This window comes from Seriola lalandi, unplaced genomic scaffold (assembly GCF_002814215.2).
Source record: "Seriola lalandi dorsalis isolate HSWRI2012SDOR001 ecotype SW California unplaced genomic scaffold, Sedor1 jcf7180002054524, whole genome shotgun sequence".
Lineage (NCBI taxonomy): Eukaryota > Metazoa > Chordata > Actinopteri > Carangiformes > Carangidae > Seriola > Seriola lalandi.
In genome coordinates, this window is record NW_019525077.1 from 167,307 (window position 1) to 189,013 (window position 21,707).

Sequence of the window (21,707 nt, forward strand, 5' to 3'; positions counted from 1 at the left end):
GGGGGGGGGCTGCTTGATTGAATCCAATATCCACCCCATTGTTAATGTTTTGAAATTCAACAGTTCACATCTGAGTGCGTGAGATAAACATTTCTCAGCAGCAGCAGCCTCAGTAGATCAGAACGCAGTGAAGCCGCAAGACTTGCTGAGTGTTTTTGTCTTTACGAATCACTGCGATCACGATCACAGAATATTCATGACCTGCTTAATAAACCCTCTGTATAATACGGCGAGACTCTCGGTTTTGACTGAGAGTAGCGGGTTATTTCTTTTCCCGTGTGAACTGCAGGAGATTTAATTAAAAAAAAATTTAAACTTTGCTGTAATCATAACATATTTGAATATAGTAAATCAATAATTCTTTCTGTTTCCTCTTCCCTTTTTTCTCACCACTTATGCAACTTCATCTGGGCCTCCGGACAGGCGGCTGGGAGGCGGTCCACTTCCACTGTATCCAATTATCTCCGCACGTCCCCTCTGTCAATAATGAGTTATCACACCGCTCCACCCCGATCCATCCACTCTCCTGTTTTTGGTTTTATTTGTGCTGCTTTCTCTCAGTTTCCTTTGGTCTCACTCAATTTCACGTCCCTCTTTGTTCTTGCATGTGACACATAAACAAAGTCTCTTATGTAACGTAAAGCCGAATGAAACTCAGAGCTACTGTCTACTGTACAGGCGCACAGAGATGATTCAATTGTGAAAACAGGGAGCAGGAAACAGAGAGGTGTGTGTCTGTGTGTCTGTCACCAAGCAAGGCCTTTCACGTTAACGTTCTGGATTAGGTTCATTTGCACTGCCAAGTCACAGAATCTCAAAAAGATACAGGCAGGGAAAACAAAAGGTTTAAAAACATCAAGTGAAAAAAGGATTTCAGAAATATTGAGGACATGAGTCTGAACTTTGCAGCACAGTGCCATTTAAGAAACTTTATGTCCAGGCATCAACCAAACTGTGAAATTTTTCTGGGTATTTAAAAAGAAAAATCTTATTTTATTTATGCATTTAAATAATCAGTTATATATTTGCAATCTTGTCGGTTATCATTGTACTTCCAGTCGCTTTCAGGTACTGTATGTAATTCTGTAGAGATTATGTTTATATTTTAATTAATTGGGTTATTAACTACAAACATTCAAAATGTAATGTTAGATAGTCTAAAAATGATCAGAATCAGCCTTAAAAAAAACTCCAATACGCGTGTGTACCCTAATATGTGCGGAATCACAGACTGAGAGAAAGTACGAGTGAGTTGCTTATTATATGTCAGTCCTTCTACAGTATGTAGGTTAAACTATAGCCAGGTTGAATACAAGAAGCTGTGGACTCTTGTGAGCCACAGCGTGTCCCTCCTGCTCTTCATGTCGTCCCTCTGCTCTCCTTTCTACTCCCCGTCTTCTTATTCCCCTCCCCACAATCCTCTCCGGCTGCCCCTCCTGTCCTCTGATGTTTGGTTTGATATCTGCCTGGTCCGTGCCGCGATCTAGTCTCCTGCAGCTTTTCTTTGGTTTGTTATGTGAATATGAATGTGTGTGAGTGAGTGTGTGTGTGTGTGTTTCACACTATGAAGCATTTCCAAGGATAAGGGATGAGTTTACATATGTACACAACGATTCCCCCAAACTGAAAGACAAAAACAAGTTGTTTGTCATTGCCTTCCAAAACACACTGTGTGATCCTTTTCTTTTCTTTCTTGTCTGTGGTGTTTTATTAACATTACACTACTGCCGCCTCTGATCCTGACACACAAATGTCATCAAGTGCGTAGCTGCCATGTGGAACAGGGATTATGTCCCTCCTAATATATGAATATACAAGTCTTCTAATGCCTCCGAAACACGAACACATCTGGTCAGATGTTTGTCAGGCTGGAGGATGATCTGAGTTTCGTTTCGAAAACTGGCTCTGTAGTTAATCTGTCTCTAAACTTTCTGATCTTTGTTTTACTTCACATCCAACAAGTAGCTGCTGGTTAAAGAGTTGAGTACTGGGCGTCAGCTGTGCCAGTGCAGGGATCATTTCCCAGATCAGCAACATTGATCAGTGGCTATTAGTGTTTTCCTCTAATGCTCTGGTGGCTGTTCATTACAGGATTGTAAACAATTGAAATAAACTGTTTACGCTGATTTACAATCCTTTTTGAGGGCTGTATCTATTGTCTGACTGTCACGGCTGACTGGAGTTTCTCTTCAGGTGCGCATAAACAAGAACAAATCACAATTCTGTCACCTCTCTCCTGAGGCATACAACATACAGCTGGAGACCAAAGTCATCAGGTGCACGCTGGGTCTCCACTGATACAGCAGAGATGCTTAATCATCTCTTCAAACCAGCACTTTACAATGGTAATGTATTTCTGCGTGAGCTCCGGGGCTGAGAACTGTCTCAGGGCTTCATGTTTACCATGACGTAGGAGAACGCCAGGGCTAACTTCACCCTCCCTGCTACACTTTGCTTTGCACGTACGGGGACGGGGAGCAGTCAGCTGAACTGCCAGTCACATGCGGTGTCATCATCATGAAAATTGCCCATAAAAAGCTGCATATCACAAGGGTCTGATCACGGTCTCTTTTTCCTGGGAGCTGAAAGAACCTGATATGTGACTTTTGTCTTCGTTAAAGCCTGTTCAAAATCAATTTTCTCTCCTTTTTAGCATCTTATAGTTTGGGGCTACGCTTGACTGAGTTTTTAATGTTCTGTCAACAGGCACTAAGCCGCGAGGAGAAAAGAAGTGATTTTTTTTTGGCGATTTGTGAATAATTCTAGTATCTTGAAAAATAAGAGTCTTGAATCTAATTTCTCCCGACTCCAACACAATAATCTCACACCTATTAATGTTGCCTGTGTCGGTTTTGATAGAACAGGATTGTAGAGGATCTTATAAGCTGATGTGTAATACATTTCATGCCATTTACTGCAAGACTGAGTGTGAAATGTGTTAACAGGAAAACTGCTGCAGACTGGGACAGTTTATCTTTAAGTGTAGTTGTGGGATAATTTATCCTCCATGTTTTAAAGGTCCCATATTGTATAAAGGAAGATTTCCATGTATTTGATTATAAAGCAGCTGTAGGTTCTATATTAATACTGTGAACGCGCTCAGTCCACAGAGAAATGGACACAGCCTGTATTCAGAAACTGAGCCTTAAAAAGGAGCTGTCAGGACTTCTGTAACTTTGTGATGTCACAACTATACAGTCACTGCCAACCTGGACCCACCATCCAGATCTTGCAGGATTTAGTTTCTCTGAGTGTCTGCTATATTTTTATTTGATCACTCAGAGAACAGACAGCTCAGCAATCTCTTGTTACTAGAGCTCCAGAGAGAATCCTGAGACAGGAAGTGTTTTTGGTTCCTCAAATATATCTTTTTAAGGATGAACACTTCAAATAAAACAATGGAGAAGTGTAAAATATGAGACCCTTAATTTGTTTTGGGAGGATTTTTTTTCTTTTTTTTTCTTTTAGGTCTGACTCTTCTGAATTGAAAGAGGTATGTAAGAGTGAAAAGGTTTTCATGTGATGGAAAATGACCTCCATTTATAGAGGAACTTGTAATCCTTTAATTGAGGTTAAAGCATTAAAACCATCCACATGCGTCAGTTAATCGTGAATCTTAATAGAAGTTATTTTTTGGGTCACATTTCAAAATCATTTGAACACAGAGCACAGAAACTCAGCGGAAACATCATGACAAAAGTTCATTAAGCACAGAGATATTTTACAGAGGATCGTGGCAACTGGCCTTAAAAAAATAAATGAGCTTTCAGGAACCTTTCGGCCGTTTCAACTTTACTCTCCTTAAAAAGCTGATGATGTAAAGTTTATCTATTTTAATACAACGCTCTCATTAGCAGAATTTTGTTTTCTTAAAGTGAGAGTGAAACTTCTCTCTCTTCTCTGGGCTGTTGCACACACAGACTCTTACTGTTGCACCGCGAGAGTTAAGGGTCAGGCAAAGCTTTCCTCAAGGTTTCTATCACGATCACCTAATGGACGGATAAACGCTCTGAAGTGCTCTTTGAAAGGTTGAAAGACAACACTGCAATCAAAGGCGGGAATCAACACGCTGGAGTGAATGATTTTTCAGTCTCAGTCCGCCCCTTCAACACGGCATTCACTGAGGCAGCTGTTCAGTGTTTCGTCAGATCTTTTTCTTTATCAGCTAGTTAAGCAGCACTTTTACATTTCAGAATGTTTTTTAGTTGAAGTTTGACGTGTTGGGAAATATTCTTATTCCCCTCCCTGCTGAGAGTTAGATGAAAAGATTCATACCACTCTCATGTCTGTGCAGTGATTATGGAGCTGGAGCCAGCTGATGGTTAAGCTTAAGTCGGCCTCACTCCAACGACTGTTCAAGCGATTTCACCTTCACAGACAAATTTACAATGTTGGAATAAAATAATGAAAGTTATACTTGTGGCACGCTCATCTCGATCGTTCAGTGTAAGGTGACTGAGCGGTCTTACGTCAGTCTTTTTTTTTTTCGTTTTGATGTTCTGATGAAATCAAACATGTTTAATATTATCTATTACATATAATGTATTATAATTAAGTTTTTAGTCTTGGCTCATGCAAATAACAACGTTCTATGACGCTTTCTCCAGCAGCAAACAGGAAGCAGCAAACCGAGTTGATAGAAAACATGGAGGGAGGTATTAAATATATAAGAGAGGCAAGGGTAAATGGCCAAACAGTCATTCTAGGGGCAGATCATGACAATAATAGTGCAAGGTGATACGGTAAGAAAAATAATTGATGTTAATTCTACGTAAACAGATTAATAAACCATGAATGTAGACTGTAAACTATGGCTACAGATTCAGCGTCATGATGGCATCTATGGGACATGCACAGTAACCCTCTCAACTTCAATGACTTAACTTTATGAAATGAGCCTTTACAGGTGTTACTGCTGCTGCTACGGATTGCGAGCTCCTCATAGTTTACATCTGGTAAAATGTTAAATCCATATGTAACCCATGTGCTCGTCCTACACTTAACGAAACTATGAATTCCTCTCTGGCTGTAAAAACTGAGCAGGAGAAATTTTTTAACTTATGAGTACATTTTCAAATGAATCAAAAATACAATATGAATTAATAAAATTAAATAAAAAAAAACACCTGTGCCTTACTGATAAAGTGAGTTTTTGTATAATTTTTTTTCATGGAGTCCAGCATGATGTTGTTACAGTGGCAAAAACATATTAAAATGTCCACAGAAACGTCTTAATCCACCTCTCCAGTGACCATTTTTGTGCTTAGTGTTTTCCAAGCAGTCACCTTTTCCAGAGGAGTGTTTGAAGAGTTTCTTTGGATTTCTCTCAGTAAAGATTTCGCCACAGCTCCGAGTCATTTTAAATGACATGAATTCAAGTCACTGGCACTGATGAAGCAGCGCAAACGACAAAACTTTCTACAGTTCGAATGAAGGTTAGATTCTCGGTGCAGAATAAACTTACAGGAAACTTAAACATGCAGCAGCAGTAGAACAGAAGAAAAGATGTCAAAGAGGAGATCTGCTCTGTCACTCATTACATAAAACTTTGTTAAAGCACAGAGACAACCTGTATTGTGTTAACATTTGTTGATTCAAAAGAACCCACACATCGAGACTTGATAATAGTCTGTCTAGGATTTTGATGCCTCCCTTCATCTCTTTCCTCCAGCCCCTCCCTTTCTCCCCCTGCTCCCGCTGCAGTGGTAATACTCATTTTAATGACTCTGCCTTCACACAGTGTTTGGATTCCATGAGTAGAAGAATAGACTTTGCCTCGCTTTTCAGGTCATGTGTGATATCCCTTAGTCGCCTCCTCTATCTCAGCTCACGCTTAAATCGCTGGAGTTCTGACACGCATGTGAACTATAAACCTCTTTTCAGACAAATGAGCATTTTTTTTTTTTTTTTTTAAAAAGGAAATGAAACTGAGGGTTTGACGTTTTCTGGTTTGTCCCCAGTTTAATTTTAATGAGTGGTTCGGTGCACATTCTGAGTTTGTATTGTCTTTCATAACTCTTGCTACAAACCTACATCAGAATCATGAATCTATATTATCTGAGGGATATAGGGAAAACGGATGAATGGACCACATCATATCTTTACATAGGGGGGGTTTTCAAACCTCCACTGTTTACTTTGGTTAAATTGGATTCTGGTTGGTTTTCCCTCTTGGTTCGATTCCTGAATCAATGCTGTTGTCTTCCTGATATTAGACTCCCCGAGACAAATCTAATGCTAAGTTCACACTCCGCAATTTCAGCCCTGATTTTCCACTCATTGACAGTTTTTGATGATTGCCAACAAAAGCCCCAGATCAGAGGCAAATTGGCGCTCGCTCGCTGTTTGTGAACTGTTCAAAGATTCAACCAGAGAGACTCGCAGATGCCCAAGGGATGTCTAGCAGGCTAAACATCTGGACCTGCCAGGGAGTCCAATTCCAGTGGTGTGAAAACCTGGTTGTGACTGGCAATGAGTGTAGCAACAGGCTACAGCCAAAAGGTGCTCCCTGCATATCCCAGTCCATTCTCTCACTCAGATTCTTTTATTTTTCTTTCCCTGTCTTCGCTGCAGATCAGTGACCAAACAGCTTGGATTGCTCATTTCTTGCAGACATCCATTTTTGGAAGAAAAAAATAATCCTGTCTCACTCATGGTATCAAGTCATTTCCCATGACACTTCTCTGGTGTGTTTTGTGACCAGACAGACGCATCATGAATAATGATTCATGAAGATCTTGTGATCTGCCGATGATGTCATACAGTCAGCAAACCACAACTACTTCAAGATATCCAATAACAAGACAACAAGTTGTGCAGTGACATGTTTTGGTTTGCTTGTTTTTTTGTGTTTCAAGACACTGAACAAAGGAGAGTTTACCAACTCATCCGGTGATGTGGTCCACACCAAACCAACTTTTGGTGTGAAAACTCCTTAAATCCCCTTAAAATCCTTTAAAATCCAATTGTACTTTTTACTTTTTACTCTCAACCCTCCTCAAAATTAATGTAGTAGTCGTAGTAAAGTATTAAAACCTGATTTTACTGTACTTTATTCCATTTCTAAAGCACTGAGAAGAGAAGAAGAAGTAATGACAGGTAACAACAATCGTTTTTGCCAGGCAGAGGGTAAAAACAGCTTTTTATTTATCAATCTGTTACATTGCATGATAATTACGTTGCACCCTCATTAAATTAAACTCAAAAAGTAATTAGAGCTTCAGTATTTAAAGCCTCAGATCTGAACCACAGTTTCTAATCAGCTTCAGACTTTCAGCAGCTGTCGTCCCAAATTAGCAAACCTTGTTTCTATTTTTGTCTTATTTCTATTTCTGTTGTTTTTGTGCCTCGGCGTCAGAGATTGAGTCCCGTTAAACAGCGGAGCCGAATTACAAACTCTGTTATCTTTGTTTTCCACTTAATTAAGACAGACCTGAACCGGAAATGACTGCTGGGCAAAATAATTGTTGTATTATCAAAAGTAGTCGTTTGGAGCAGGGAGAGCATCATTAATTCACCCCCTTCCTGCTTTGAAAAAATATTGTTGTGATTCCTCTGAGCAAGGCATTTACTCTAAGTGGCTCATTACTAAATGAACAGTCAAACTTTACAGGACAGAAGACAACAACTCTGATCAGATAGAATGAGATGTAAAAATATATTTTTCCCCCCTTGTTTTCACCCATTACATTTCAGTGGAGCCACTGATGGTATTTGAGATGCAACAAAAACCTTAACTATTTCACATCACTAAAAGATTCTCTGACATGCAAAGCTGCAGCATCTGCCAAACATATAATATATATTGTCTTCTAAGAAGCTGATTGTGTGAAAACTGCACATGAATAATGCTGCATTTTATTCCTTCTTATTAGTGCTGTGTGCAACATGTTAAAAGTTGCTAAAATAAGTAATCCTGTACTAGTACTCCCACATTACTGGGCCTAAATCTGTCTACACCTATTATCATCCATATAGGGTAAAATCTCTCTGGCTCGTTTGGGTTTCATGAAACCAATCCAAATTGTCTTGAGCCCACGATGCAGTGACGGTGCCCCTGCAAAACAGACTAGGATGGTTTATTTCCCCTCAAAAGAAAACGCCACAAAAACAGCAAAGATATACGTCAACTGTGTGATCGCACAATTCAAATCTTGTTCAAAACTTGCCATTTTCAGCGTTTAGGTCACTGGCTGCGAGGTTGTTGTTGTTTCCCATAATGAAGGGGATTTTGAAAATGGTAACAGTCAGGGGAAGCAGGAAGGGAGGAGAATGTCACCACAGCCTACATCTGATGAGGCAGACTACTAATGGCCATGTCATTAGCAGATCATCAACAAAATCTGAAAATATCAAATAATCTAACAATCTGTCATTTTGCAATATGCTGCTAACAGAAAGACATGGATTAAAATCCAAACTTTGTTCAACAATCTCAAGATCGCAGAAGCAGTTTGTACCCTTTGCCTAACTATGTGGTATATATACTGTAGTAAATACTATTTCAGTGCAAGCACACACACTTACCATCAGCTGCAGTGGTGGCACCTTAATCATAAACAAATGTAAGGTTGAGTTTCCATAGAAATGTGACATCGTTGCCATGGTACAATCCTTGCTACAGAGACAAAAGACTATTTTCGTCTTCATGGGGATAACTGCTCAGCAATGGTAAACATGGATCCTCCTTCTTCCAATCATCACTAACATTGTCAGTTATGTTGACTTTGTTTCTGTCTGTCATTTTAAAGCAATGCCAGCAACATTGATTGATACCTACACATGGAGAAAAAACACGCTCATGCTGAATTTTTCATGTTAGATTGCAAATGAGATCTATAGCCCTGCTGCAGAAAAGTGAATAATTTCTGAAATGATTTCAGCAAAGAAACAGAGATGCTTTTCTACCTCTTCAGGCAATGAATTAAAAAAGTATGTAGTCGCACTAATGCTGAGCGTATCTCAATAAATATTGACGCCAACCAGGGTAAGAGACTCCAAGATAGACAGGGAGATGTAAGGGTTGTGTTAAGGACAGCCAGGGCTGCAAACTGGATTTCAACAGTCAGAGTGATAGTGGGATATTTGGCTTTAGGAATAAGGCCAATGTCTATTTACAAAGAGAAGTTTAAATATCGTTTACCCGTCTGCTGCTCAAAAAAGACTTGAATGAATCAATCTTATAGCTGATGTTTCTCTCAGACAAAATCTGTCATATTTTTAGCACATTTGTTGAAGTAACTGTCTCTCTGTTGAAATTATTTTTGGCATTTTATGCAGGAAGAAAAGCCATGCTGGCTGTGTGACCACTGCACTCAAAGTGATGGTAAGACATGGTAAATGGACTGCACTTATCTAGTCTTAATGACCACTTAAAGTGCTTTACACTACAAGCCACATTCACCCATTCACACAGCACTTTTCTATCACATACACTGATGATACGTCAGGGGAAATTTGGGGTTCACTATTTTGCCCAAGGACACTCTGACATGCAGACTGGAGGGGACGGGTATCGACCCACCAGCCTTCCGACTAGTGGACGACCTGCTCTATCTCTTAAGCCACAGCCAACGGCTAACATTCACATTTAGGGACAGACATTCAATTATTGAATAAATGTAAAATAACCTCTGTGGTAACTGGCTCCCGAAACAAAGTGTAATGATGAAACAATGAGTGGTCAGAAGAGAAAACTTCTCTCTCTATCATCATGTGCTGGTTTGGTCATTTGAAGTTCAAAAGACATGTAGACACTGGCGTGAAAACTGACCATGTTTCAACATACAGTCAGGGCGCTTCACTATGAAATACTGTGATTTAAATGCTGTTGAAGCAGCAGGTAAATCCCTTGTTGTTCCAGTCACATCTTCTCTGTGATGACAGATCGTCGCTGCTCTCTCATATCAAACAGGGACCCAGGACCTGACCTAAAACACCACTTAAATAAACTACACTGCACTCCTGAGAGTACGGCCTAACGAGCGTCAAACAGCAGAGCTCTTGTGTAATTGGTCGTGATCCCTGCTGTACCTTCCTCTCTGGGTCTTGGACAAGATCACAGGTGGTATTCGAAGAAATGGTCTATTGCTGATCAGCAGCTTGGGACTGGTTGAAGTAATTATTCCCTCAGATCTGCTCTGAAGTGGCCAGCAGCAGTGGCAGAGGAGCATCCTCACCTCTATAGAGGTGTGCCCTTCTTTTAGGTGATCAGCTGAACCAAGCAGCAGCCATACACATTACTGAAATCTGTTCAAGTCCAAAAAGATATTAAAAAAAAACTACTGCTGCTGAGAAACACTGGAACATTTACAAACCCTGCACTAATAAGACCCGCTGTCGGATCGTCTACACAAAACAGATATCTCTAATATGTTGTCTCCGTTTAAAACATCAGATATGAATGTTAAATGTAAACCTTCACATGAGGAATAAGCGTGCTAGCGTGTGCTACTTTAAAATTCAATATTAACACTTGAGATTTAAATGAGCTCGACTGTATTTTAGAATTAATTGCTGCTTAATAAGAGCCGATGCTGCATGGGATATTTAATAGACGTCCTGGATATGTCTAGAAAGCAACGGAGCGTAACAGAAAGTTTTGTCTGCTGCTGAACTTGGAATATTAATTAAAGAAAAAAAAACAATGTTTAGGAACTGAAGAATGCAGGATAAACAATTTGTGAACAAATCCAAGTTATCTCAACAAAAAGATCCGGGACAGAATTAACTGGGGCGCTTCAGCGACTCAAACTTGGGGAAAGACTGATAAAAAAAAAAATAAAAACAAGTCATAATTGATGCAACAGAGACTGAGATACCCTGAAAAGCACCAGAACACTGCATCCTACACTTCCCATAATGCAACTCAATAATGTCTTTTAACAAACACAAGCCCAGTTTGTAACATAGGATTTCTTGTTAAAATTTGACTCTTCAAGCCCAAACCTAGATAACCTTGATGATACAGCCTTACAGGGCAAAGTACCAGTAGTAATGAGTTAACTCAGCTTGTGTAAAGTTGTTGTATAGTCCCTTTTAAAAAAGCCTCCTGAAATGATCCTGACACACCATCATTATGCCTGCAGTCCCTCCGAAGTACAAGGTTGGCTGCTTCAATCATAGCGCATTGGACTAGACCTATTGTGAACTAATAAATTCACGGAGACTGACACTGAGGGAAGCAGGAAGGTAAAATAAGAAAAAAAAAAAAAAAAAGATATGCTCCTGGATCTTATTGCTAAGATGATCTTAGTGTACTATTGTCTACAGTCATCTGCTCCTGAAGATGCTCTTAGCCTCAAACTACTTCACATTCTGGCTGGTACAATATATTGTTAATAAATTATATTCTAAACATAATATGCCTTCAGAGATTGTATATGGGCTGTCTCGCTGTTAAAAATGCCTTACTATTTTCTGTATTATATAGCCTCAGATGTGAGACCATACCCCAGTCTCGTCCTGTGTTTTCATCTTGTTTTTGTGATACGAAAGGTAAAAGTTTCAGTCTCTCTGTGTCTCTCTGGCTACTCTTTGTGTTCCTGTTTCTCCCTGACATTATTTCACAGCCACTGTGGTCAGTCGGCACTAATAAATCAATTTGAGCTGATGTTTGTATTAGTTTCCATTACAGCCACTAATTCCTACTAAATATATCCCTGTAAGTATGGTAGTTAATATTCAGAGCTCTTTCTTTATTCTTCACACTGTCATTTCTGTGTTGTCGACCCATCACCTTGAAAACATCCAATTCTGTCTCATAACCGAGCAGCCACTTGTCTGAGGCGGCCTAATGTTCGCCTCTTCAGAAAGCTTGTTTAGACAGAGGGATGAGAGTCATGACAGACAGCCCACCAGGTTTATGGGTGAAGCAGACAGACAGTCGTGCTTTGCAGCCGAGTCATAAATAATGTAAAACTTTATTGGTCCCCGTAGGGAAATTCTCTCAGGACCCTGCAGGGTAGGTCAGATTACAGGGTCAGCTGCTGAAGAACAGAGATTCAGTGTCTTAACTCAAGGACACTTCAGCCAGGTGGATGCCTGTCACCACAGGAGCATGCGCCCACTTGTGTGTTAATCTGAAGCCAAAGTGAATTAAACTTGTGGCGTTTGACAGCAGATTTAATTCCTCTCAAGGGTTTCATTTGTTTTCTTCTTTTCCCTAAAAACACAATGAGATGCTTTGAGGTCCATCTCAACAGATTATAATCTTAAATAAAAATAGTGAGAGTGGATTTCAAGTGTGACAAAAGTGAGAAAAGGAAAAAACAAGGAGACACGGGTGTGGGCTCAAAGGCCCAATCACAACAAGAGAAGCCGACAGGAGGGGCAGCGGGGTAACAGGGTGTAATCAATGCTTGGCTGAATGTGGTTTGTGTGACTGGGTAAACCTGTATTAATCACATTGTTGGGACTTACTGGTATCTCCCATGTGGGGACAAAAGCTGGTCATCACAAACCGATTATTTCAGGGTTAAGACTTGGTTTTAGGGTCAAAATTGGGATTACAATACTTCAAGTAATGAATATAAGTCAATACAAGTGTCAAAAAACAACTTTGTGAGTTTGCCCAGTTGTATGGAAAGTTTTATTCCCTGGTTTCACTTTATGTCCTTGGGATGGAAGTAGTTTTTGGTCTTAGCCACATGCTTTTCTGGTCTGAGGACCATAGTTCACATTTTTCAAATTTTGTGCCAATACATGCAACAAATGAATTATAGCATCATCTGTGTTCGGCGAAACTAAACTAAAATGTTTAAACTGGATGTCAGATTTTGTGAAAATGAATAAGAGGGTGGCTGAACCACATTTAAGTTCAAGTTGTGAAAAACAAGCAGGTGAGGGTTCAGCTCACATGCACATGTAACACCAACTTAGTCACTTCTTTCACAGCATTTGTTTCATTGTCATTGTCATTTTCTTATTGTTTGTCACCTTGTTTTAGTTTTTTTTCTGAATGGATATTTGATCTCTACAAAGCTCCACTTCTTTCATCTGTAGTTTTACAAATTTCCTTTAGTTTTCCTTTGTTGTGCACACAACCTGAACTGGAAAACAAAGCCACACCTGTAGGGTCTGTTATAGAACCAAGGTTGATGAAGGCCACAACAATTTCTTCATACTGACATACACAAAGTTTTAATCATTAGTTCACACAATTAGATATTCAAAATGACAATAAAAGAAGAACATAGAAGGAAAAAGAAAATCCAACAGATAATCCACTTATGACATTTGCAGTATATACACAGACCCCAACACCACAGTCAACTGTAAACTGCCCTCAGGTGGTTGGTACTATAATCTGACGAATCGTTTTAACTCGCAGTACCATATCTTGGAACTAAAAACTGTCTAACAGAGTGATAGCCCGATCTGAAGGAACCCACGCTGAAATGGGGTTTTCCAGATCAAAGCACAAATCCTTAAGGAGCACATAATTGGTGCAAATTGCTGTAGCATGACTGGAAACTCAACCAACCCATAAGGGTAAAAAAAGCAGAGGAAGTATCATTACATAAGAGAGGGGAGAGAGGATAACAGCAGTGTTTGTGTGGATGTGTATTTGAATCTGTGAATGGGATTTTATTTGACTTAATATACATTATTTCTATATATATATATATATGTGTGTGTGTGTGTGTGTGTGTTTGTTTGTGTGTGTGTGTGTGTGTGTGTGTGTGTGTGTGTGTGTGTAAGAAAGAGAACCAGACAAAGAGAGAGTAGCTGGTGTGGGCAGACAAAGTGAGTCTTCCTACCTCAAGGAGCTGTACTCTCACTTTGTTGTATGCTTTTAGCCAGCGAACTCTGGATGGGGAGCAGGGTGGAGGACCATCCTCGAAGAAACTGAGACAGATGAAGCAAAAGAGATCAATAGATACAGAGAGAAAAGTTTTGAGAAGATGGCAGACATGAATCAATATGAATGAATCAGTCAATAAAAATTTAATCAATCCTCCGAATCTTGCAGTCAAAGAAAAAGTTCTGTTTTTCAAGTGGGTCTTGAAACAATACTTTAATGCCTTAATCAAGATTGAAACTGTGTTTATTTACTGCAATCATCAGAGATCCCTTCATAACAGGCCTCAAATTGACGTTGCAGGGGATGAAAGCCATCCTGGTTCTGTGCAAAAATATATTCCCACATTTGTCTAAAACTAATATGAGGATATAGGATTCAGCAGTCTCAGTTAGTCAAATCAGACTAATTAACTCAGTTATTCTTTTTTTTCAAATTTGGAGTTGCCGGTCATCCTGAACCATGATTTTTTCTACCTAAAAATGCAGACCTAGATGTCTACATTATTGACATACCAGATTTTAGTCTGAGTCTTGTTATCATGGCTGTCCAACATTGGTTTGGGCAGGATGACCGAAGAGTCCATCAGATCTTTGTTGGAACCAGGCTCTGGTAGAGGATGCAGCTCTTTTTCAACTTCTCCCTCGTCCTCCACTTCCTCATCCCAGGTAGATGGCTGGCTATGGAGAGGGGGACGATGAGGGCCGCTGGGGTGGCAGGACTCTGGACCTTGGCGTTCCTCAGGTTCAGAGCTGAGCTGGGAGCTGGCCGGGCTGAGGTTTCCCGATGAATCAAACCGACTGCTGTCCGGTGGACTGTGGAAGAAGGAGACTGTTACTTTGAATTCTGTGGTGATTTGGGAAAGCAACATGTACCTGATGAACTGTAAAATTGGTTTTAGATAAAACATAAAAAGTTTTATTCCAGAATTCAATATTTAAGAAAGTACCTCTTGAAATTCATGTTCAAAATATAGTTAATATGGAAATTCTAATAAAAGAAAAAACATTTTCTTTTCTTTGATTAAAAAAACTGGAGGACATTTGATTTTGGAATAAAACAATTTAATAACTAAAATAACTAAGGGTAAAGCTAAAGGTAAAAGGAAATTCTTCAGTAAGGTAAGCTGAATGAAGCGAGTGAAGAGAGGACTGCCATCAGAACTGGGAGGCCCATAGCCCTCTCAAAGATCTGTGGTTAAGATGCAAGTTTAAGGTGGTGTCAGCATGTTGGTAATGAGGGAAAATTACATTTTCACAGCTTCGAAGCTTCTGTTTAAAAGCCTAAGTGTAAGTGCAGAATAAAGTTCCCCTACTTCAAATACAGCACATTTACAGGATCTACTAATATATGGACCATACAATGACAAATGCACATTATTCAAAATTCGCCAACGTTTTAATAAGATTGAAACTGAAAGGTTAAAAACTCTGTTAACCTGGCTGATAAAAATCATAACTGACTGACTGAATGGGAGGGTACTGTATGGCTGCTGAATGATTGAGATTGCTAACAAGGAAAGTGGCTCCGTGCTTTAACTGTGATGATTTACTTTGTCTTGGGTGTAAGCCAAATTATTTCTCACAGTTCCTTTTATTCCAGCGTCCAGCCTGCCTGTGTGGCGTGCACTGCCACAACCCCATAAATCTATCAGAGTTTGATTCATACAAACAAATTGGCTGAGGCTTGGAGAATAATTCAGTAGGGGCTTTATACGTGCCTCACAAGTGAAAAGCTAATAAATAAAGACGATTGGTTTCTTCATTCAATGCACTTCCATCACTGTCAGTGAAGCTATTACTGAGGTGCTGTATGTACAAAATAGCTCCAGTGCATTTACACATGATGGCGAGCACCTTCCAAGCAGATGCAATTATTTCCTTTCCTATGGCTTTGATCATGAAACGTACAATGTCTGGGTCTCACTAAATATTTTGTATTTATAGTTGTGTGTAGGAAATACAGTATATTCTAACAAAGAAATGTATTTCTTTGAAGTACTGTTCATTTTGTTTAAAATCGAACAAAATCTAACAATATGCTAAGGTTAGGTTGTGGAATGGGAAAAGGAAAAATACAGTGACTACAGAACTACTGACATCAAATGTGGTCCAAATAAAAATGGGAAAGAAGAGTGGAAAAGGGGCTATACATTTGTCCACATTAGCATGATAAAAGGAAAATGCCATTTATCATGCAAATTGCACTAGCCTTTTTGTAGCTTCCTTTGTCAACAGGTCCTTTGGTTGCTCTGTGTCCAAATCTGCATGCATGGTGTCAGGTGTGTCAACTTCACTCTTATATACCTCACATGGGGTGATCTTTAACTGGGGTTTATCCAAACCTTCTGCTAGGGAATCTGAGTGAGAGGGGAGGCCAGACTGTGGTGACTGTGCTAAGGTGTCACAGCTTCCTGTTTTTGAAGTTCCTTGTTCTGTATCACTGGCATCTGCACTTCCAGTGTCTCCAGAACCTGGGGAGAGTTTCTCAGGCTCCGGCTCACAAAATTCATCTGTAGGTTTTGGACCTTGTGGCTGAGGTTGGGCTGTGACCACAGGAGGGGTGGATTCAGGTTTGGGAGGGTCAGAGTTCCCAAACATTGAGCCAAGTTTCATGCCAAACACAGATGATGGTTCCTCCTTTCCAGTTGGCTTTTCATCCTGGAAAATACCAGCTGAAAGGCTTTTAAAACCAGAAAAGAGACCACTATCTGTCTGTTGTGGCTGCGGTGCTTTCATACCAGTGGCTGGAGATGGAGTGGTGGAGAAAAGGGATCCAATAGATGATGTACCTTCAGCAGCCACAGACATAAAACCAAATTTAGGGGCAGTCAGACCTGGTATTTCAAACATGCCTTTAGTTTCAGGAGCTGGTGGTTGTTCAGCTTTGTCAGGCACTGCAGAACCTGGCCCCTCTAAATGCTCAGCAGACTCATCACCCTCTGCTTTTTTCTCAGGGAAATCAGTTTTCATGGTGGATTCAGTCATAGAACTCTCTTCTCCCTCTGTTTTGTCTGTTCGTTCTGCCTCCTCCACTAACCCTTTTTCAGGGACCTCAGAGTCCTCTGAGCTTTTAACATGTCCATCTCCAGATAAAGGTGTCGTCTCTGTATCTGTCTTTTCACTGCTCTCAGTGACTGTTACATTTGCAGAAGTGATATCCCCTTTTCCAGGCTCTGTGCCAGATTGTTGAGGTTCCTCAGATTTTGTTGTCTCTGGACCTTTGAATATACCAAATAGGTCACTGGTGAGGGATTCTGTGGCAATGGCACTTGGAAGGCCAAAAAAGCTTTTCTGTTGCTGCTGCTGCTGCTGTTGTTGTTGTGGCTGACGAGGAGCAGGTGATGATCCAAAAAGTGAACCAGGTGAACTTGAAAAAAATCCACCAACACTCGATGGTTTACTTTGGGTATTTGGGGTAGAAAACATAGACATAAAGCCAGAAAATGAAGCTTGTTCAGGGGGCTTTTGTGGTCCTGGCTGCCTTGGTCCAGCCATCCTCGGTCCAGCCATCCTTGGTCCAGACATTCTTGGCCCTCCCATTCGGGGCCCTCCCATCCTTGGTGCTCCCATTCTTTGTCCTGGTGGCCCAGGAGGCCTGGCCATGCCTGGCCTGGGCTGCTGCTGCTGCTGCTGCTGCTGCGGTGGATGACTAGCAGGTCCCACTGATGGACCGGGAGGCCCCACAGTTTGAGATGTCATGATTTGTGGTGTGTTGGTACCAACAGTGTGTTCTTCACCTGTTGATGAGACTACTGTGACAGAATTACTTTCAGAAGGTTTCTGTAATCTGTTTGCAGGTTCTGTACTATCTTCTCCAATCTGTTTTGCCTCAGTTGGCTCCTTTGCTGTTTCTTCAGATGTGGCTTTCAAATCTTCTTCAATTGATTTTTCAGATTCTGAGACCACAGTCTCTGTTGTAAGTGTACCCACCACAGATTCTGCAGTAGGTTTCTCTGTAACTCCTGTCACTGAATCAACTATAGTTGCCTCTTCAGCAGACTTTTCCACATGTGCAACAGCTCCTTGTCCATCGCCAGCATCTTTTAAAGGTTCCTCACTTAATTTTTCCACATCTGCGACTGCTGTTTTTTCTTCCCCAGAAACTTCCAAAGGCTCCTCAGATGGTTTTTCCATATCTGCAGCAGTTGTTAGATCTTCACTAACAACTTTTTGTGGCTCTTCAGTTTGTTTTTCTACCTCTGGAATTCTTATCTGTTTTTCAGCAACAGCTTTCTCCCGTTCCATATCTGCAACAGCTGTTTGTTCTTCACTACCAACTTTTTGTGGCTCCTCAATTTCTTTTTCTACCTCTGGAATTATCTCTCCTTCAGCAACAGCTTTCACACATTCTACGCCAATAATATTTGATCTGTTTTTGTCAGTTTCATCTTTAACACTCTCTGGTACCTGTACATCATCGCTTTTTTCTGATGGGCTTTTGATGGCAGCTACATCAGTATCATCACTTGTGCTCTTAATTTTTAAAGTATCTGTTTCTGATCCAGTAACTTCTTTCTCAGAATCCGCTGTGACTTTAATTTCTTTATATTCTTTTTGGATGTCTGGATCTGTAATAGAAGCTTCAACCACATCTAAGCTATTTTCATCACAAGAAAGGTGTTGTTGCATTGTGGCTACTTTGTCCACCTCTAGATGTGGCTCGGTTAGGGGAACTGAATTTTCTGTGGTATTTCTAGTGATGTCCAAGTTTGAATCTCGAACATCCTGGCATGCCTGTTCCTCCTTAACTGATGATGTAGAGAGAGGCTCAGAGGGTGAATTTTCCACGGCCTCAACAGCATGATCCTTTGCTTCTTTTCCGTCTGGTGGTGTAACTTTTTCCAATGCAATGTCCTCGTTGACAGGAACAATTGTTTCTGGCTCTGTTTTAGATTCCTCCATGAAAGACATTCCAAATAGGCCAAACCCAGTTTTGGATTTGTTACCATCAGAACTCCCACCAAGTGAAAACACAGAGGAAACTTTGAAAACACCTTCTGATTCAGGTTGTTTAGAGGCTGGAAGATGTACCTCTGATGCTTGCTGGTTTTGTCCACCAAACATAGAGAATACTCCTTTTCCTGAGGGCTCTGGACCTCTGGGGCCTGGTGGTGTAACCATTGGTCTTGGTGAGGGTGTTCTAGGTCCAGTTTGGGGCTGGGCACTAAGAGCTCCAAACTTGGAAAACAAACCTGCACTAGATGTCTCTTTCTGTGTAGTAGAACCTGACAGGATGCCACCAAATAAAGAAGATCCAGTGGAAGGTCCTCTTGGTGTTGCACTACCGGGATGACCTCTGGGACTGGGTGGTTGCTGAGGTGCAGATGCACCAAACATGGAAAATAGGCCTTTGCCTGGGGGTTCTTTGGGTGGAGGACCTCTAGGCCGCACACTTCCAATGGCTGGACCTCTTGGGCCAGGTGGTGGCTGACTACTAGATCCACCAAACATAGAGAATAATCCTTTTCCCTGGGGCTCTTGTGGGGTTGACAGTGGTGGGTCTTTGGATCCAGATGAAGATGGAGCATTTGACCCACCAAACATTGAGAGTAACCCTGTGCCAGGAGTGTCTTTAGTAGATGAGCCAGGAAGAATGCCACCAAGCATTGATAATCCAGATTGGGAGGACGACTGTTGTGGGCTTGCAGTGGAGCCACTAAACACAGAAAATAACCCTTTTCCTTGTTGCTCATTGGGCTCTTCAGACACAGGCTTTGCCTCAGGCGGATCAACCTTTACATCTAAACTTTCCTCCTTGGAAGCCGTTATTTCCTCTGTGGGAGCTTTGACAAGACTGGGTTCTGGGGCAAATGCGGTGACATCCGCTTCTGTTTTGATGTGAAGCTGCTGGACTCCTTCACATGATTTTACTGACACTGAAGATACTTCTTTCTGTGACAACTTATCAGTGGACTGAACTTTTTCAGGTAATTCAACATCTGAAGATGTGCTTTCATTCTTGTGGGCTAACTCTAGAGTTTCAGCACCTTCTGGTGATGCTAGCACTAAAGTAGTGTTTTCAACCTGGTCACTGAGAGGCTTAATTACTTGAAGTGGTGTTATGTCTGGAGCTATCAATTTTCTGTCCGTGGAAGACTCACAAGTCTCAGTGGTCTCTGCTTTAACCTCCAAGGCTTGTGGTAACTCACAAGTCTCAGTGGTCTCTGCTTTAATCTCCAAGGCTTGTGGTAACTCACAAGTCTCAGTGATCTCTGCTTTAATCTCCCAGGCTTGTGGTAACTCACAAGTCTCAGTGGTCTCTGCTTTAACCTCCATGGCTTGTGGTAATTCACAAGTCTCAGTGGTCTCTGCTTTAATCTCCAAGTCTTGTGGTAACTCACAAGTCTCAGTGGTCTCTGCTTTAACCTCCATGGCTTGTGGTAATTCACAAGTCTCAGTGGTCTCTGCTTTAACCTCCAAGTCTTGTGGTAACTCACAAGTCTCAGTGGTCTCTGCTTTAACCTCCATGGCTTGTGGTAATTCACAAGTCTCAGTGGTCTCTGCTTTAACCTCCAAGTCTTGTGGTAACTCACAAGTCTCAGTGGTCTCTGCTTTAACCTCCAAGGCTTGTGGTAACTCACAAGTGTCAGTGGTCTCCGCTTTAACCTCCAAAGTTTGTGGTAATTCACAAGTCTCAGTGGTCTCTGCTTTAACTACAGAGGCTTGTGGCAATTCACAAGTTTCAGTGGTCTCTGCTTTAACTACAGAGGCTTGTGGCAACTCACAAGCTTCAATAGTCTCTGCTTTAACATCCAAGGCTTGTGGTAACTCACAAGTTTCAGTGGTCTCTGCTTTAACTACAGAGGCTTGTGGTAACTCACAAGTCTCAGTGGTCTCTGCTTTAATCTCCAAGGCTTGTGGTAACTCACAAGTCTCAGTGATCTCTGCTCTAACTACAGCTTCTGAGAGAGTGGTTTCTGTGGTTGAGATTTTGGTAAGGATGTGATGTGAGTCATATTCATTTGCTGCTGTCATCATTGTAGGTGACATCTCTGTTTCTATAGCCCTAGCATCCACAGATATATCAGTCTTTGGTGCAACATCAGCAGATGAAGATTCCTTAGACTCTGGTGGTGTTACTGCAATGGGAGCCATATCTTCAGAGGCAATGCCTTCTGACAGTTCAGGCTTGCTATTTTCATTGAGTTCATGTTCATTTATCTCGTCTTCTGGGGAACTTGCTGCTGAGACAAAAATATGGGGCAGTCTAACATAAGGTTTTTGCTCGGTATCAACAGGAGGTACTTCTGGGCAATTAATGCCGATGTAGATTGACCTTGGATGGCTAATTTTCTCCTGTGAAGTTTCTTCTGAACTGCCTTCACGTAGAATTCCTTTGGGTGCCATGGTATCTGGTGGTGCTGCTGAAGATTCAAGAGGGATCAATTCTTTCCCCGGTGTCTCCCTTACTGGGCTTACATTTAGTGTTTTTTCTGGTTGCTGACAATCTTGAGAAACAGATGTAAGCTTGAAACCAGAGACTGGTGACTCATTGGTGTTTGACACATCTTTATCTTCATAGGGTAATTTTGAGGCAGATTGATCATTGACACAAGCTGGCATGAAAGGCAGGGAACTTGACACAAGAGGAGTTTTTGGGCTTAAAGCAGTTGTCTCTGGTATTTTAGCAACAGGGATTGCTGGGGAAGTTGTCATAAGAGCAACTGGTTTTGTGCTGACAGAAGGTTGTGATCCAATACCACTAAATAATGAAATCAAACCCTTGACAGAAGTAGATCCTGCTGGTGCCGAAGATGCTTCTTTCATTTCAGCTCCAAAGCCCTGGTTCAGATAACTACTTATTACTTGTTCTCCAGGCCTTGGGTCATGTTTCGTGGTGGGCTGAGATGCAGGTGCACTAACCTCTGGTACACAGTGAGTTGAAGCCACAGCACTTAATACAG

General features: G+C 41.1%; 1 protein-coding gene across 1 annotated transcript in view; it reads right to left on the reverse strand.

Moving 5' to 3' along the window:
* The window catches only part of unc13ba (unc-13 homolog Ba (C. elegans)), a 173,066-nt gene that overhangs the window by 91,137 nt on the left and 60,222 nt on the right, over window positions 1–21,707 (reverse strand). Inside the window, exons 9-10 of the mRNA XM_087176061.1 lie at window positions 14,317–14,616; window positions 13,761–13,848 (exon numbers count right to left, since the gene is read on the reverse strand). Of these exons, the coding sequence (XP_087032187.1) occupies window positions 13,761–13,848; window positions 14,317–14,616 (388 nt within the window). The remainder of the gene's footprint in view (window positions 1–13,760; window positions 13,849–14,316; window positions 14,617–21,707) is intronic.